The sequence below is a fragment of the Carcharodon carcharias genome, chromosome 21 (assembly GCF_017639515.1).
Source record: "Carcharodon carcharias isolate sCarCar2 chromosome 21, sCarCar2.pri, whole genome shotgun sequence".
NCBI classification, from domain to species: domain Eukaryota; kingdom Metazoa; phylum Chordata; class Chondrichthyes; order Lamniformes; family Lamnidae; genus Carcharodon; species Carcharodon carcharias.
The window spans coordinates 69,998,998-70,017,635 of NC_054487.1; the positions used below are offsets into that span (position 1 = coordinate 69,998,998).

Sequence of the window (18,638 nt, forward strand, 5' to 3'; positions counted from 1 at the left end):
GGAAATAAGGAAATTTTCCAACTCAAGCAACACAACTTGGTAGTCAAAATCCAGCCCTTTATCTACATATACAATTAATACTGCATGAGAAGAGAATGCTGGTTGATTCACAAGTGAGCCCTGATAGTTGGTTGGAAAATTGTTAACTATACAATTTTAAATATCATTTTGTCCTTTCTTTCAAGGGCCCACAAAAAATGGATGTCTTGGTCACACAAGTGCCAGGCAATGACCATCTCCAACAAGATAGAATCTAACCATCGCCCCTTGACATTCAATGGCATTACCTTCACTGAATCCCCCACTATCAATATCCTGGACTCCCAATATAAATACTATGGCTACAAGAGCAAGTCAGAGGCTAGGAATCCTCCAGCGAGTAATTCACTTCCCAACTCCCAAAGCCTGTCCACTATCTGCAAGGCACAAGTCAGGAGTGAGGTGGAATACTCTCCACTTGTCTGGATGAGTGCAGCTCCGACAACACTCAAGAAGCTTGACATCATCCAGGTCAAAGCAGCCCACTTGATTGGCACCCCATTCACAAATATTCATTTCCCCCCCACCACCAACACACAGTGGCAGCAGCATGTACCATCTACAAGATGCACTGCAGGAGCTCACCAAGCCTCCTTAGACAGCACCTTCCAAACCCACAACTACTAACATCTGGTAAGACAAGGGAAGCACACACATGGGAACACCACCAGCTGGAAGTTTCCCTCCAATCCACTCGCCATCCTGTCATGAAGCTATTAATGTATATATTATTGGAAAATATTTTTCTTTTAAAATAGAGGTTTAGTCTGTGGGTGTGCCTTAATTGGATTAAAGCCAGCTAGTCTGGGTGCTTTGATGTGTACTAGTTTTGAGATGTAAGAGGTAGAGTGCATTTGAAATTTTTGAATAGAGCATTCAAGAAGTGGGGTCAAATCTGGTACTTAAAACTAGCAGAGACCAAGCAATGTTTATATTACTAATAAAACTGGTACCATGAAAGGGGTTTTATTGTTAGAAGAGGTGGAGTCCAATGAGGCTGGTGATACAATGAGAATTTACATTTCGTGAGATGTGCTGGATATAACCAATAGCAGTTTATGTGTGTGCGGGGGCAGAGGCATGTTAGATCAAAGCAGCTTCAAGCCTCCAAAGGTCTCCCCAGGAACCTAAGTGAAAAGAACCTCATTCTGAATTCGTAAGGTGAAAATGCTCTGCCTGGTATCTGGTTAAGTGCTGTTGCCTTAATGGAGATTAGTTTGGGAATTTGTTAAAAGTTATGATAGTAGTAATTTGTAGCCATGTGTATATATTTAACTTGGGTAAATTAATAAAATGTTTCATTTAGTTTAACACAACACCTCTCAAAAACTGGTGGTCTGATTCCTGAATTTAGAGTTGCACCTCAAACATACCACTTAAAATATAGATTATGACAGTTGTTTAAAGTTTCCCTCTGGAATTTTTAAATAACTCAGCTTTACCAACTGCATTGTCAGAACGATCCTGACTTGGAAATACATTGCTGTTCCTTCATTGTCACTGGGTCAAAATCCTGGAACTCCCTCCCTAACAGCACTGTGAGTGAACCTACACCACATGGCCTGCAACGGTTCAAGAAGGCAGCTCACCACCACCTCAAGGGCAACTAGGGATGTGCAATAAATGTTGGCCTAGCCAGCAACACCCGCGTCCCATGAATGAATGAAGAAAATATATCTCATTGCTGTTTGTGGGAGCTAGCTGTATACAAATTAGATAAAAGCAAAAAACTGCCAATGCTGGAAATCCAAAACAAAAATAAAAATACCTGGAAAAACTCAGCAGGTCTGACAACATCTGCGGAGAGGAACACAGTTAACGTTTCGAGTCCGTATGACTCTTTTCTGTTCTCTCAGTTCTGTTGAAGAGTCATACAGACTCGAAACGTTATATGTGTACAAATTAGCTGCTGGATTTCTACATTACAACAGTATTACACTTCAAATGTTAAGGTCATGAAAAGGTAGTATATAAATGCAAGTCTTTTTGTTTTACTTCACTTAATTCGAAGCGGCTTCATTTAACTTATATAACTTTTTAGCATTAAATTACCACTTTGCTGTAATATTTACACTGTTTAATTAAAATTATTGAATAATTGACTTTTCAGTGCAAAATGAATTTGAATTATCAGTTCAATTAAGTTCTGAATATATCTTTAAAAAATAAAGGACTCTTTAAAAAAAAAACATTCTTTGGATGTAGATATCTTTGGAAGGCCATAATTTATTGCCTATCTGAAGTTGGCCTCAAGCAATGGTGGGAGTCTGGGCAGTCAAGGTGTTTCCACAATGCTGTTAGGTAGGGAGTTTTAGCATTTCGAGCAAAAATGCTGGAATTTCAATCAAAACTCTGCCATGCTGCTTATTTCTCCATAGAAAAAGGAATTGATGAAACAATACAACTCGCTTCTGCTCTCACATACCTTGCGTTTGGCCATAACTGGTTTCTTTGATGGTGGCATGTTGGTTGATCGACCAAATATGCTATAAAACAGTTAACAAATCTTAATTTAACTGGTCCTTTCACTAAATACACAATGACATTATGATGTTTTCTTTTTGTAGGTTAAGTCAAAGGAGTAACTATTAGCAATGATTGGAAAATTTTGCACAATGCATATTTCAACCTTTTACTCCCTGCCAGAATCACAAAGCCAGATAATTACCTGCGTAAATCCCATTCAGTGAGACAATTGGAAAAATCATATATAATGCATCAGGAACTAGGTTTTAAAGAATCATAGAATTTATAAGTCTCATATTTTACTAAATATTAGTTTATAGATGTTGAAAAAGATATTTTTTTATTCTGTGGCAGATTTAAGATTGTGTTTGAAAGGTTACACACATCTGCAATTCAGTGCATGAACTGAAGATGGAGTCTTGAAATTGCTCACACAGGGATCTAGAAATGAAATCTGCTACGGGGAGCAAGAAATAGCTAATAAAATATAAAAAAAGGACAAGACACAAACAGGATGTAAGAGTGAACAGAAATGAACTAGCATGGGGTCTGATCTTGAAAGGCTCCTTCATTCCCAGGGTAAATTATTTTAAGAAAATTGTTAAATTATAGTTGGACAGATTTAAAATGCAAGTCAGGTAAAGGGCCAAAAGAAAACTTCAGCATGTCCCAGAGTAAAAGGAAGCATTCTATTTCTCTTCTGGGGCTATAGTAGTATATGCTTATAATACTTAGGAGAGGAAGAGAAGGCTTTTTTCAAAAAAAAAAGAGCTGGGAGAAAGGATACAGTCAATATTGTGGAAACAGACTCATTTTTGCCAAGGTGATCAGGTGAATTATTAATGTGCTGCTTCACACAGCTTAAAAAAAGTCAATGATGTAATAAATGTAATAAAGAATATGTTTATAGCAAGTTAGTTACAAATACCAATTAATGATTATTTTAGTGAAGCAATATATCGTTTGGTAGTACAGAATTTGAATATTGCTGAAAAGAGACACATTTTTTGTCGAAGCTTTCTGTATTGCACTCATCAGGACAATTCGCAAGAAAATACCAATGTTGTTTCCCCTGACTATTGGTATTTTCTTGCAAATTGTCCTGATGAATGCAAGATGAAAAGCTTTGACAAAAAATGCCTATTTCAGCAATATGTATGTTACAATGATAACAGAAATAAATTGTTAAATAAAATACAACTTTTATTTTTAATTTTATTTTCCACTCTAATAACATGCTTTTCTTAATTACTTTTTTCCTGCGTGGACAATTAACACTTGTACAGCTCCACAAGCATTAGGACGCCTCTGGTATTTCCTAGGTGATTTTAATGTGGGAGATTATCTAGTGAGTAATGTTGGACTATTTTTAATCCACATCACATCAGTCTTCCACAACCACTTCCAGCACCAAACACTGACAGTAATTATGAATGGGAACTTCAAAGAACTGTTTCCCTCCTGAACCCAGGAATGCACATGGTTATTTTAGTAGCCTTATTTCTACTTCAGTTATGGCCTGCTAGCTCACCACAGAACTTAGGCAATTCTTGAGTGGTCAAGTGCCATATTCTGCAGTGAATGTACCCATTTAGTGCCATATAAGTGGAGTTTTTCCTTCTACAAAGTTCATTAAGAGGACATAAATTGTAAAGTATATACACCTGTTCCTATTTTTCTCAGTTATCGTGGATTTCATGCTCCCAATCCGCTTCAGTTTGGCAAGATTTTTGTTCCAGGTTTCTAATTCTTGAATTCTTTTTTCAAAATTGTCAGTCAACTTGCATAACTCTTTCACTGCTCCAACATTCTCCATGAAAATTTGTTCCTACAGAAAGGAAACATTCTTCTTCATCTGAGAAAAGTACAAACCCAGAATTCTGTACAACATTAAGAACAAAAAAAATCAATTTTCTTTAAAATTACTAACTACCAATTCAGCATCTTGCAAAAATGGAGAATGCCTTCACAACAGCCATTGGACTAAATATATTCTGAAGAGCAACTGCTTCAACTTAAGTAGTTTTGTATTGCATTTAATGTTTTCTTAACGAGCTACCTATTATGTGGATTTGGTGCAGCCAATGGCAAAGTCCAAGTGAATTTGTTGCATTTACTAAGACTGGAAACCAGGATGGCCCTGGAAGTCCTCAACATTGATTCTGGACCCATGAAGTCTCATAGCATCAGGTCAAACATGGACAAGGAAACCCCCTACTAATATAAAAGCAAAATACTGCGGATACTGGAAATCTGAAACAAAAATAGAAAATGCTGGAGAAGCTCAGCAGATCTGACAGCATCTGTGGAGAGAGAAACAGAGTTGATGTTTCAAGTCTGTATGACCTTTCTTCAGAGTTACAGAGAAGTACAAATGTGATGAAATTTATACTGCTTAAGGGGGATAGAGCAGGTGAAATGGATAGAAGGCCAGCGATAGGTGGGGGCAAAGGAGCAATTGACAAAGATGTCATGAACAAAAGGACAAAGGGAGTGTTAATGGTATGATAAGGGCTAAAAAAGGTGCTGATAGTGGCAAAGGTAAGAAAGCAGAATGTTATTAAAGCAGAACAAGGGTAAGCACTCTGCAAAGAACAACATGAATATGTAACAGGTGGTCCTTGTTGGGGTGGGTGTGGGGGTGGGGCAAATAAGGGATCAAAAATGGGATAAAAAGGGGGATAAATCAACAAATAAATGAATAAAAATAAAAATAAGTGGATAAAAATGAAAATGAATTTTGAAAAAATGGGTAAGTATAGAGTTCATGGTCTGAAGTTGTTGAACTCAATGTTAAGTCCTGAAGGCTGTAAAGTGCCTAATCAGATGATGAGGAGCTGTTCCTCCAGTTGGTGTTGGGCTTCACTGGAACATTGCAGCAGGCCAAGGATGGACATGTGGACATGAGAGCAAGATGGTGTGTTGAAATGGCAAGCAACAGGACGGTCTGAGTCATGCTTGTGGACAGACCGAAGGTGTTCCGTAAAGTGGTCACCCAGTATGTGTTTGGTCTCCCCAATGTAGAGGAGACCGCATTGGGAACAGTGAATGCAGTAGACCAAATTGAAGGAGGTGCAAGTGAAGCACTACTTCACCTGAAAGGAGAGTTTGGGCCGTTGGATGGTGAGGAGGGAGGAGGTAAAAGGGTAGGTGTTGCACTTTCTGCAATTGCATGGGAAGGTGCTGTGGGAAGGGGATGAGGTGTTGGGGGTGATGGAGGATTGGACCAGGGTGTACGGAATGCTGACAGGGGTGGTGAGGTGAAGACGTGTTTGGTGGTGGCATCATGCTGGAGTTGGCAAAAATGGCAGAAGATGATCCTTTGAATTTGTTGCATATAAGTGGAGTTTTTCCTTCTACAAAGTTCATTAAGAGAGGACATAAATTGTAAAGCATATACACCTATTCCTATTTTTTCTCAGTAATCGTGGTTTTCATGCTCCCAATCCGCTTCAGTTTGGCAAGATTTTTGTTCCAAGTTTCTAATTCTTGAATTCGGAGGCTGGTGGGGTAAAAATTGAGGACAAGGGGGATCCTATCATGGTTCTGGGAGGGAGAGGAAGGTGCAAGGGCAGAGGCCAAATGCAGGCTAGGTGACCGCTTTGTGGGAAACCTTCGGTCTATCTGCAAGAATGACCCAGACCTTCCTGTTGTTTGCCATTTCAACATAATATCCTACTCTCATGCTCACATGCCCATTCTTGTCCTGCTGCAATATTCCAATGAAGCCCAATACCAACTGGAAGAACAGCACCCTCATCTTCCAATAAGGCACTTTTACAGCCTTCAGGACTTAACATTAAGTTCAACAACTTCAGACCATAAACTCTCTCCTCTGTCCTCACCCCTTTTTTTCAAAATTAATTTTTATTTTTTATCCACTTATTTTTATTCATTTATTCATTGTTTTTCCTCTTTTTATCCCATTTTTGATTCCTTTTTTCCCTCACCACTGTCCCCTCCCTCTACCCCACCCGGACCATCTGTTACTTAGTCATGTTGTTCTTTGCAGAGTGCTTACCCTTGTTCTGCTTTAATAACATTCTGCCACTATCAGCACCTTTTCTAGCCCTTACCACTACCATTTACATTCCCTTTGTCCTTTTGTTCATCTTTGTCGATTGATCCTTTGCTCCCACCTATCGCTGGCCTTCTATCCACTTCACCTGTTTCACCCCCCTTAAACAGTATAAATTTCATCACATTTGTACTTCGCTGTAGCTCTGAAGGGTCATGTGACTTGAAACATCAACTCTGTTTCTCTCTCCAAAGATGCTGTCAGACCTGCTGAGCTTCTCTAGCATTTTCTGTTTTCGTTTCAAACCTCCTGCTAATTGCTACTTACCACCCCCTCTCAGTTGATGAATTAGTACCGCTCCATGTTGAACACCACTTTAGAAGAAGGGTGGGAGACTTCAACATCCATCACCAAGAATGGCTTGGTAGCACCACCACTGAGAGTTAGCAGAGTCCTAAATGGCATAGCTGCTAGATTGGGACTGCAACAGATGGTGGGGAGCCAACAAGAGGGAAAAACCTACTTGACCTTGTTCTTACCAAGTCTACCTGTTGCAGATGCAACTGTCCATGCCAGTTTTGGTAGGAGTAACCACCATCTTCACATTGAGGATACCCTCCATCGTGTTGTGTGGCACTATCACCATGCTAAACGGGATAGATTTCAAACATGTCCAGCAACTCAAAACTGGGCATCCATGAGACACTGTGAGCCATTAGAAGCAGCAGAATTGTATACAACAACAATCTGCAACCTCAAGGCTTGGCATATCCCCCACTTTACCATAACCATCAAGCCGAGGGATCAACCCTGGTTCAAGGAAGAGTGCAGGAGGACATGCCAAGTGCAGCACCAGGCATACCTAAACATGATGTGTGAACCTGTTGAAGCTACAACACAGGACTATTAGCATGCCAAAAAGCAGAGGCAACATGTGATAGACAGAGCCAAGCGATCCCATAACCACCAGATCAGATCTAAGCTCTGCAGTCCTTCCACATCCAGTCATGAATGGTGGTGGACAATTAAACAACTAAATGGAGGAGTAGGCTCCACAATTAGCCCCATCCTCAATGAAGGAGGGGCACATCAGTGCAAAAGACAAGGCTGAAGCATTCACAACTAGTTTCAGCCAGACACGCCAAGTAGATGATCCATCTCAACCTCCTCTGGAGGTCCCCAGGATCACAAATGCCAGTCCTCAGCCAATTCGATTCACTCCACATGATATCAAGAAATGTCTAATGGCCCTGGATACTACAAAGGCTATGGACCCTGACAACTTGCTGGCAATAGTACTCGTACTCCAGAACCAGTCGCGCCCCTTGCCAACCTGTTCCAGTACAGCTACAACACTGGCCTCTCTCCCAAAATGTGGAAATTTTGCCCGGGTTATGTCTTGTACACAAAAAATAGGGCAAATCCAATCCAGCCTATTACTGCCTCACCAGTCTACTCTCAATCATCACCTAGGCTCCTTCAACAGCACTTTCCAAACCCGTGACCTTTATCACCAAGAAGGATAAGGGCATCAGATGGAGGGAAACTTTCAGGTGGTGGTGTTCCATGCAAGACACACACCACCCTGACTTGGAACTATATCGCCATATCTTCACTGTCGTTGGGTCAAAATCCTGGAACTCCCCTCTGAACAGCACTGCGGATGTGTCTTACACCACATGGGCTGCAGCAGTTTAATGCAACAACTCACTACCTTCTTCTCACAGACAATTAGGGATGGGCAATACATGCTGAGCTAGCTAGTGATGCCCATATCCCGTGAAAAAGTTTTTTTTAAGTCTGACCGTTAGCACGCTGTGAATGGACTCTTGGTTAGCCTATTTAGAACATATTCCTAATTAAATAGGGAGCACAGAAATATAACCTTGATGTTAAATGAGGAGAATGTTAAACATGCGATTAATAGGCCTTGGATATCAACTTAAGAAAATTAAGTAGTTTGGACAGGCATTCTCATTTCTTGTTCTTCTGTAGTAACAGATGAGTCTTTTAGAGTATACAAAAGTAAAATGAAAGCCATATTTTAATTTTATAATGATGAAACCAAGATTGAAACTAAAAAGTAATTTTCACTTCAGAAACTAGCAAGATAATTACACGTTCTTCACAATGAGCACTTAAATGGAAAAAGTTATATAAAAACAGTTAAGATGTGAAAGGCACTTTATAAATCTATATTCCTTTGTTCTTCATTAGACATATGCAAATGCTGTAGCACGCAATCCTAGCTTTTATTTTGTTGGAAATCCCAAGAGTTAGATTGGCTTCTCACTTATGAAATGCAAATTAGGGTTCCAATCACTGCCTTGTATGATTTTTTTTTTTGAACAGCTTTGATAGGCAAGAGTATAATCAAACAATTTCAATAACTAACATGCCTTAAAGTAGCTTTTCAAAGAATTAAACTCAGAACCTCAACTTTGATTCAAATGCTAACATTCTAAATGTCAAAGAGTCTATAGATTGAAGCTGTGGAATTGCCGATGTTTTTGAATATTTCAGGTCATAAATCAGTCACAACTATTAGAAATTCTAAATTCTATTACTTTGTCAACCATGAGGAAATTCTCGATTTTATCGCCATTGGTATAGGTCACATCCCCAACCTCTCTTACAGCTGATGGCAGGATTTCCTTCACTTCCTGTGCTATTATACCTGTTTAAAACAAAGATCATTGGACATAATGCTTGCTGTGCTTAAATGCTTATTGCAATGTGTAAATCTTATCAATGTTTTAAGCCGTTCTAAAAGAACATTTGCATTATAAGGTTGCATGAATAAATTAAAATTTTATAACATTTGGTTTTTAAACTGATATTGATTCAATAATTTAATATTTTACAGTCTTACCTCAAAGATGGTCATACATAAAAGAAATCCAGTTTAATAATCGTTGGTACAGCAAACATCAGCATCATTTTATCACTTCTCATTGGCTTACTTTTAGCCATTGAAAGTTAACTGTGTTCTGCTACATGGTCAAATTTTGTACTAAGGGTATCACTCTTCTTTACATAACAAAATAAACAATCAAATTTCATTCAAACAAATTAAATGCCAATATCAAAAATCCAATAAAGTCACAAAATATAACCACAACCCTATCAGCATATCTTTCCTTATTTACTAATCTAGTTTCCCCTTAAATGTATGTATCATATTTTCCTCAACCACTCCATGTGGTAGACAGTTCCACATTCCCACCACTGAGTAAAGTATCTTCTGAATTTCTTATTAGATTTATTAGTGACCAATATTTATAGCCTCTAGTTTTGGACTTCCAGAAAAGTGGGGATATTTTTATTTTGCAAAAAGCAAAAAAAAAAAATGCATGCTGAATAATAGTGATAAAATTATTTGGGAGAAAACTATTTGCAAAGCCAACAAAAGGTTAAAATAAATGGGCAAAGCCCCATGCTGCAGATGAATGGTTATCATTTGGCACTGACTAAAATCTATACACAAACAACTTCACCTTTCCTGTCCCATCAATCTGTCATTAATAGTCCCTGGCTTCCATCTATGCCATGCTTTCCAATGATGGATTAAAAGGAACAGCATCAAGTGGGTAGATGTCATACAAGACATTAATTAAGAATAATCAATTTTACTGTTCCACCAAACAACAAACAAGCATAAATAAATTAAAAAGCCCAGAGATATCAACCAAGAATACAGCATATCAAATGATGAATGGTACCCAGTTACACTTTGTAGAATATGTAGAGACACTTCAGCAGAGATGAAGCATTTCCATTCCAGCTACATCTGAATATGAATGCATTTAGAAAAAAAATGTATCATTTTCATGATTCAAACATCAAATAAGAACTAAATTGGATCATTACTCAAAACTATGAAGCAAAATTGAGAAACCAACAGATCATTTAACGTTAAAATATCTCATACATAGGAACAGGGCTTGGTCATTCAGTCCCTCTAGTCTGTTCCACCATTCAGCGAGATTATGATCATCATTGTTCAGCACAACATATGTTTTCCTGTTGTGACATGCCAATTATGCAATTACTAGACAAATAGAGGCAGATTACACAAGATATTTTGGGTCTGGCCTACTCCCTAATTAAACGCTCATCACAGTAGAACCTGTGTTCATGTATACTGCAGAATGCACATAATGTTCAGCTTCTAAATGCTATCATACTAAATTAACATTTTCATAAAAACATAAAAATAAGATACTCCATTGAACATTTTCAGAAAGGTTAATAAAACTTTAACTACATTACCAGTTTCATGAGGATGATCTACTCCCATTTTTGATGCAAAGTCAGGCTTGTAATCATACTCTACTAGCCTCATTTGTGTTATCCGTTTTAGTTGCTCAGTAGTATCAACCTATAAGACAAAAATTTGCAATAGACTATATCCTTTTAAGTTGTAGAAATCTAGCTGCAATGCCTGTCCATGACAGCATTGGCAGTAGTCATTTCAAGATTTGCATCATGGAATTTTGAACACTATTAGATCTGCATTTTTTTCTTCTTCGAGGCCTTCTGCTCTTGTAAGCTACTGCAGGAACAGCCATGTCTCCCTCACCCCCACGGCAAGCTCTCTCAAGCATAGATGTGTATGCCACCAGAAACCTGCCAAAAGATGTAAATGCTCACTTCAAACACTTCACTAAGGTAGGTTGTGGGGGTGGGGAGGCGGGGACAGGAAGAAAGTGCGACTATTCCATAATCTTACTGACAATTGTGCTGGTGAGCAAAATCTCGGTTGCTTTGTACACAATAAATGCATTATAACTACTCACCTCATGGATATTCTGTTTAGCTCGTCTGTCCGATGGATGCATGACTGTTCCCATTACCTTTACATTGCCACACACAACCAATGCCTCATCTGGAGTATCTGTGTTGATCCCCACTTGGCCTTGACAGACAATTGTGTTAGGAGCATGCCCTCGTTGCCATGTTACTTCACGATCATTTTCAAACTGACTAGGATTTGAAGCCTGAAAGAAGTCAATGTAAGAATTGTTACTTCAAATTCCTGACTATAACCATGATGTCTTAGGAAAACAAAGTAACAATTTTATACAAATTTTGATAATCATTCATCACCTGAACTGTGTTTGCCTTTGCAGATGTTCAGGAGAACATAGCTGCCCTTTTATTGAAGTGAACAGTAATAATCTGAAGATAAGAGTTTATAATATGTGGAAGTGATTTCCTTCCATTGTATTAAGCAGTAAAACATAGAGGCTAATACCACACAGCATTGTATTGGACTCAACCATCAGTTGCTATCAGGTATGACATAATACCAACATAAATATCATTTAAAAGAACACACTTTCGGGTGTTTGAAGGCAATAATGTGTTTTAAATATATTTAAAACAGTTTTTTTTTTAGTACAACTGAATTTCAACATACTTACCCGCACAATTATTCTTTCAGATGTGTGAGCAGCTAATAAATAATTCTGGTTTTGGCTGGCAGCATACAGGCCAACTACAAGCATAAAGTATCTAAAAAAAGAGAGAGCCCTATTAGAGCAACCTCCAGTCAGTGTTGAACACCGACCATTGAGTGAACTTTTTTTTAAATTAATATTCAACAAGACAAAAATAGTGCTGAAAACAAAACACACTGGAAAAACGCAGCAGGTTTATCAGAATCCGAAAAAGAATGAGTTAACATTTTGTTTGGATTTTTTTTAAGGTTGTGATTAACATAAGGTTTCAACCTGTTTTGATACAACTATCTACATATTTTGTTATATATGGATCACATATACCTTTGATCAGGATTAGGTTTGCCCTTCTTCCTCATGTTATTTGCTGTTGTTTCACCAAAGTGCAATCTTCCTAAAGTGATTTTTGTAGTTTGGTCTCCTGGCAAATCAACCCTTTAGAAAAAAAACATTAAATTCAGCATAAACTATGAGAGATGCTGTGTAAAACATGAGGTAATTGATAGGCATTTTAACTAAAATGCTACTTTAACAATAACTTGCAGACTGACAGCATCAAATCTACCCAGATAAAAATCTCTTTACACTATAACTAACAACAGAGTCCTTCTCTCTGGTGAGATTAGCATGCATCTAGCTGGTAAGTACTGCAATTTCACTCATGTGGCTCAATGCCTAGTCTCTCAGTGAGACCCTGGTAGACAGCATCTTCTGGATTCCTGCATTTACCTATACGTGTACAGGTGCCGCGGCTGCTATCTGATTTGATAAAAAATTGAGTGCTGATATCCATTGCTTTTACTGTAAAATCCAGGCCATTGCAAAAGTTGGAAAGGTAAATTTGCTCAAAAGATACCTTACACCTCAAAAAAAAAGCCTCTATATCAATAATTTTACCTGACTGGATTAAAAGGCTTCTTGCTCCGGTCTGATTGAGATTGTTCAATGGTGATCACCTGATTCATGGCCTCAACCTGTGTGTAAAGGTAAGTATGAAAGAAAATATTATGCAGTTACTAACCACAGAAAAACATAATTGAAAACATAAAACAGTTAAGCATGTCAGGAGAAAAGTGTGGAGCGTGGCCCACTAAAATACCAATAAGGAAGTGGCATCTGAAGATAATGAATTTTCTCAAGTACTTTTTGTTATTTTCAAGAGTTCATAAAAGCAATGAGAAAAAATGCTAGAATTGTGGATACAATTTAAAATTGAATGTAGATTGAAAAATGTTAGTCACAAGAGAGGATACAGTGGGGATCTTGTGGAAGCTCAAGGTAGATTAGATTTCTAGTTCCGATTATTTCAGAAGCCTGGGATGAAAGTTAACAAGACAAAGCTCAAGCTCCAGGGTTTGGAGCTTGAGTAGCGGCTGGGGTCATTACAGTGCATCCACGAGGCTAAGAGGTTCGTGGATAGCACGGCTCAGGACGTGATCATCCCGCAGCTTAAGAAAGTGCAAGCAGAGAGGGAATGGGTGACCGCCAGACAGAAAGGGACCAGGCAGGTAATGAGGGAATTCCCCCAAGTGCATCTCACTTGCAAACTGGTTTTTGGCCTTGGAAAATGGTGAGTGATGGTTCCTCTGTGGGGGCCAATGAGAGCCAAGGCCATGCCTTTGTGGTGATCCAGCTGCTCAGGGGAGGGGGGGGGGGGCAGGAAGAAGTGTGGAAGAGCAATAATGGTAGGAGATTTGTTAGTGAGGGGCGTAGACAGGCGTTTCTGCAGCTGTAGACATGGCTCCGGGATGGTATGTTGCCTCCTGGGTGCCAGGGTCAAGGGTGTCACAGAATGGCTGCAGGGCATTCTGAAAGAGGAGGATGAGCAGCCAGAGTCCATGTTGGGACCAATGTCAGAGGAAGAAAGAGAAATGAGGTCCTGCAAGCAGACTTTAGGGAGTCAGGTAGGAAATTGAAAAGCAGGATTTCAAAGGCAGTAATCTTCGGATTACTCCTGGTGCCATGCAGTGATAAGTATAGGAACAGAAGGAAAGAGATGAATGTGTGGCTGGAGAGATGGTGCAAGAGGGAGGGCTTTAGATTCCTGGGGCATTGGGATGTTTCTGGGGGAGGTGGAACCTGTAAGATTTGCTAATGATGTTGGGGTGGATTTAAACTAAATTGGCAGGGGGATGGGATCCTGAAAAGTAGTTCAGAGGGGAGAGAAGCTGAGATGGAACTAGAAGTTAAAACGCTTGAGAGTCCGGAACGCAGAGGAAACATAGACTAGATAAGAAAGAAGTGAGTTTAGCAGGGCTTAAAGGAATATATTTTAATGCAAAGAGCTTGAGGGATATGACAGATGAGCTGAGGGCACAGATGGGCATGTGGGAGTATGATATCATAGCTATGACTGAGACTTGGCTAAAAGGGCAGGATTGGCAGCTTAACATTCCTGGCTATAGGATATTCAGGCGAGATAGAGAGGGGGATAGAAGAGGCAGGGTCGCAATATTGATCAAGGAATCAATTAAAGTAGCGAGGAGGGATGATATCCTGGAAGGATCATCAAATAGTTAGAAGTGAAAAACACAAATGGGGCAAACACGCTGATGGGTGTGTACTATAGACCCCCAAACAGTCAGGGAAAGACAGAGGATCAAATATGTAATCAAATTTCAAAGTCGTGTAAGAATAATAAGGCAGTAATACTAGGGGATCTTAACTACCCAAATATTAACTGGGATAGTTTTAGTGTGCAAGGTAGGGAGGGAGCAAAATTCTTAAGTTGCATTCAGGAGAACATTTTTAGCCAGCACATAGAAAGCCCAACAAGAGAGGGGACAGTTCTGGACCTAATATTTGGAAATGAGCCCGGGAAGGTGGTAGGCATATCAGTAGGGGAGAGTTTTGGAGATAGTGACCATAACTCAGTTAGATTTAGCATAGTTATGGAAAAGGATAAGGTTAGGCCAAGAACAAATGTTCTAAACTGGGGAAAGGCTAATTTTACTAAGATGAGATATGATTTGGCCCAAGTGGACTGGGAGCAGCTACTTGCAGATAGAACTGTGTCAGGGCAGTGGGAAACACTCAATGAGGAAATAGCCAGAGTACAGGGCAAATATGTTCCCATAAAGGCAAAGGAGGAGACCAATTCGGGAGAAACTTGCATGTCAAGGAACATGAAGGTTAGGGTTAAGAGAAAAAGAGAAGCTTATGGCAAATACTGAGGGCTCAATATGGCAGAGTCCCGAGAGGAGTATGAAAAGTGCAGGGTGGAACTTAAAGAAATTAGGAAAGCTAAGAGTGAGAAAACATGAGAAAACATTGATGTGTAGAATAAAGGAAAACTAAATATAAATTTTTAAATGTATAAAGAGCAAAAGAATAACTGGGGAAAGAATAGGGCCAATTAGGGACCATAGAGGTAATCTGTATGTGGACCCAGAAAACATGTGTACAGTCCTTAATGAATACTTTGCATTGATCTTCACAATGGAAAAGGACGACACAGGTATGGACCTCAGGGAATTGAGTGCATAGGTTTTCCAACCCTTTCACTCATAACGTCTTTCTACCACATATAGCAATACAATGCCAGGTACACACAAAACTCCTTTTCAGCCAGCATAACTGAGGCACAACTATAGGAAAATATTTCCCAGGTATTTTACAGCCCCATCACTTCCAGTCGGAAATCACAGACTTGGTGGACAAACCTCCAAAGTTCCTGCCCAACTCCACTTGAGTTGGCAAATTCTTGTTATTTCAGTTAATTGGTTTATTAAAAGAGCCCCAAACATAACTACAGAAACACTACCACCTCTTCGGTTTACAGGAAAGCAATGAATGTTTTCTAAAAGCCACTTAGGACCGAGATGAGGAGAAATTTTTTTACTCTGATGGTTGTGAATCTTTGGAATTCTCTACCCCAGAAGGCCGCGGAAGCTCAGTCATTGAGTGTGTTTAAAGCAGAGATTGACAAATTGTTAAATACCAATGACATAAAGGGATAATTTGTAAAACAAGGCATTGAAATGGATGATCAACGATGATTGTATTGAATGGCAGAGCAGGCTCGATGGACTGAATGGCCTACTCCTGTTCCTTTGATTCCTAAAGTGGCTGTTGATGGTGCAAAAATATTGCTTTCAATTTTCCACTGGCCAAGATCTTCCAGTCTACGGATCATTAGAAAATGGATGTATGACCCAAGATGCATTTCGGAACCCTGTGGCAGTCCCGACGCACTGACCCTGGGAATTCTTAACTTGGAACAGGCAATTCCCCTCCTCCCTGGGGCCCTCCACAAAAGTCTCCAACTCTGAATTAGTGTCGGAGTCTTCAGAATGTTCCGATTTACTTACCTGAATAATTACCCAGGAAATCATAGAGTTAAACAGCACAGAAACAGGCCCTTCAGCCCATCATGTCTGTGCCAGCCATCAAGCACCTATCTATTCTAATCCCAATTTCCAGTGCTTGGCCCATAGCCCTGTGTGCTATGGCATTTCAAGTGTTCATCTAAATACTTTTTAAATGTTGTGAGGGATCCTGCCTGTACCACCCCCTCAGACAGTGTGTTCCAGATTCCAACCACCCTCTGGGTGAAAAAAATTTTCCTCAAATCCCCTTACCTTAAATCTATTCTGCCTGGTTATTGACATCTTCACTAAGGGGAAAAGTTTCTTCCTACCTATCCTATCTATGCCCCTCATAATTTTGTATGCCCCTATCAGGTTCCCCCTCAGCCTTCTCTGCTCTAAGGAAATTAACCCTAGCCTATTCAGTCTCTCTTTACAGCTGAAATGTTCCAGCCCAGGCAACATCCTGGTGAATTTCCTCTGCATCCTCTCCAGTGCAATCACATCCTTCCTATAGTGTGGCGACCAGAACTGCAAACAGTACTCCAGCTGTGGCCTAACTAGCATTTTATACAGCTCCAACATAACCTCCCTGTTCATATATCCTATGCCTTGACTAATAAAGGCAAGTATCCCATATGCCTTCTTAACCACCTTATCTACCTGTGCTGCTGTCTTCAGGGATCTATGAACATGTACACCAAGATTCCTCTGATCCTCTGTACTTCTTAGGGTCCTACCATTCATTGTGTATTCTTTTGCTGTGTTAGTCTTTCAAAAGTGCATCACTTCGCACTTCTCAGAATTAAATTCCATTTGCCACTGCTCTGCCCATCTATATCATCCTGTAACCTAAGGCTTTCCTCCTCACTATCTACGACACCACCAATGTTCATGTCATCTGTGAACTTACTGATCATACCTCCTATAATCACATCTAAATCATTACTGTACACTACAAACAGCAAGGGTCCCAGCACTGATCCCTGCGGTACATCACTCGTCACAGGCTTCTAATTGCAAAAACAACCTTCGGCCATCACACTCTGCCTCCTGCCACTTTCCAATTTTGGATTCAATTTGCCAAATTGCCCTGGATCCCATGGGCTCTTACCTTCTTGACCATTGTCCCATGCAGGACCTTGTCAAAAGCCTTACTGAAGTCCATATAGGCTACATTACCTGCACTACCCTCATCTTCACTAGTCATCTCCTTGAAAAGTTCAATGAAATTTGTTAGACATGATCTCCCCTTGACAAAGCCATGGCCGACTATTCCTGATTAATCCCCGCCTCTCCAAATGGAGATTAATCCTGCCTCTCAGAATTTTTTCCAATAGTTTCCCTATCACTGACATTAGACTCACTGGCCTGTAATTAACTGGTTTATCCCTCTTACCCTTCTTGAATAATGGTAACACATTCACTGTCCTCCAGTCCTCTGGCACCTCTCCAATGGCCGGAAAGGATTTGAAAATTAGAGTCAGAGCCTCAGCAATCTCTTCCCTTGCCTCACATAGCAGCCTGGGATACATCTCATCTTGGCCTGGGGATTTATCCACTTTTAAGCCCACTAAAACCGCTAATACCTCCTCCCTTTCAAGGCTAATTTATTCAAGTATATCACAGTCCTCCTCCCTGACTTCTACACCTACATCATCCTTCCCCATAGTGAACACAGATAAAAAGTAATCATTTAAAACCTCACCTATATCCTCCGGCTCCACGCACAGATTGCCACTTTGGTCCCTCTTGTACCCTACCCTTTCCTTGGTTATCCTCTTGCCCTTAATATATTTATAAAATGCTGTGGGAATTTCCTTTATCTTGTCCACCAGTGTTTTCTCATGCACCCTCTTCGCTCTCCTAATTACTTTTTTAAGTACACTCCTATACTCCTCCAGGGCTCTGTTGTTTTCAGCCCTCTGTATCTGACATAAGCCTCTTTTTTTCCTTATCCAATCCTCTATATATCCCTTGAAATCTAGGGTTCCCTGGACTTGTTGGTCCTATCCTTCACCTTTACGGAAGCATGTTGGCACTGAACATGCTCTATTTCCTTTTTGAATGACTCTCATTGGTCAATGTAGACTTTCCTACAAGTAGCTGCTCCCAGTCCACTTTGGCCAGATCTTATCTTATCATATTGAATCAGCCTTCCCCCAATTCAGGATCTTTATTTCCAGTCCATTTTGTCCTTTTCCATAACTACCTTAAATCTTAGAGTTATGGTCGTTTTCCCCAAAATGCTCCCCCACTGACACGTCTACTACTTGCCCGGCTTCATTTCCTAAGATTAGAACCATCCCTTCTCTTGTAGGGCTCTCCGTGAGCTGGCTCAAAAAT

The 18,638-nt window shown here is 39.8% G+C and overlaps 1 protein-coding gene across 1 annotated transcript in view; it reads right to left on the reverse strand.

The window, feature by feature from the left end:
- The window catches only part of LOC121293073 (myelin regulatory factor-like protein), a 43,704-nt gene that overhangs the window by 16,954 nt on the left and 8,112 nt on the right, over positions 1–18,638 (reverse strand). The window contains exons 4-11 of the mRNA XM_041215668.1: positions 12,883–12,959; positions 12,310–12,420; positions 11,950–12,040; positions 11,323–11,523; positions 10,796–10,904; positions 9,091–9,200; positions 4,170–4,333; positions 2,465–2,525 (exon numbers count right to left, since the gene is read on the reverse strand). Of these exons, the coding sequence (XP_041071602.1) occupies positions 2,465–2,525; positions 4,170–4,333; positions 9,091–9,200; positions 10,796–10,904; positions 11,323–11,523; positions 11,950–12,040; positions 12,310–12,420; positions 12,883–12,959 (924 nt within the window). The remainder of the gene's footprint in view (positions 1–2,464; positions 2,526–4,169; positions 4,334–9,090; positions 9,201–10,795; positions 10,905–11,322; positions 11,524–11,949; positions 12,041–12,309; positions 12,421–12,882; positions 12,960–18,638) is intronic.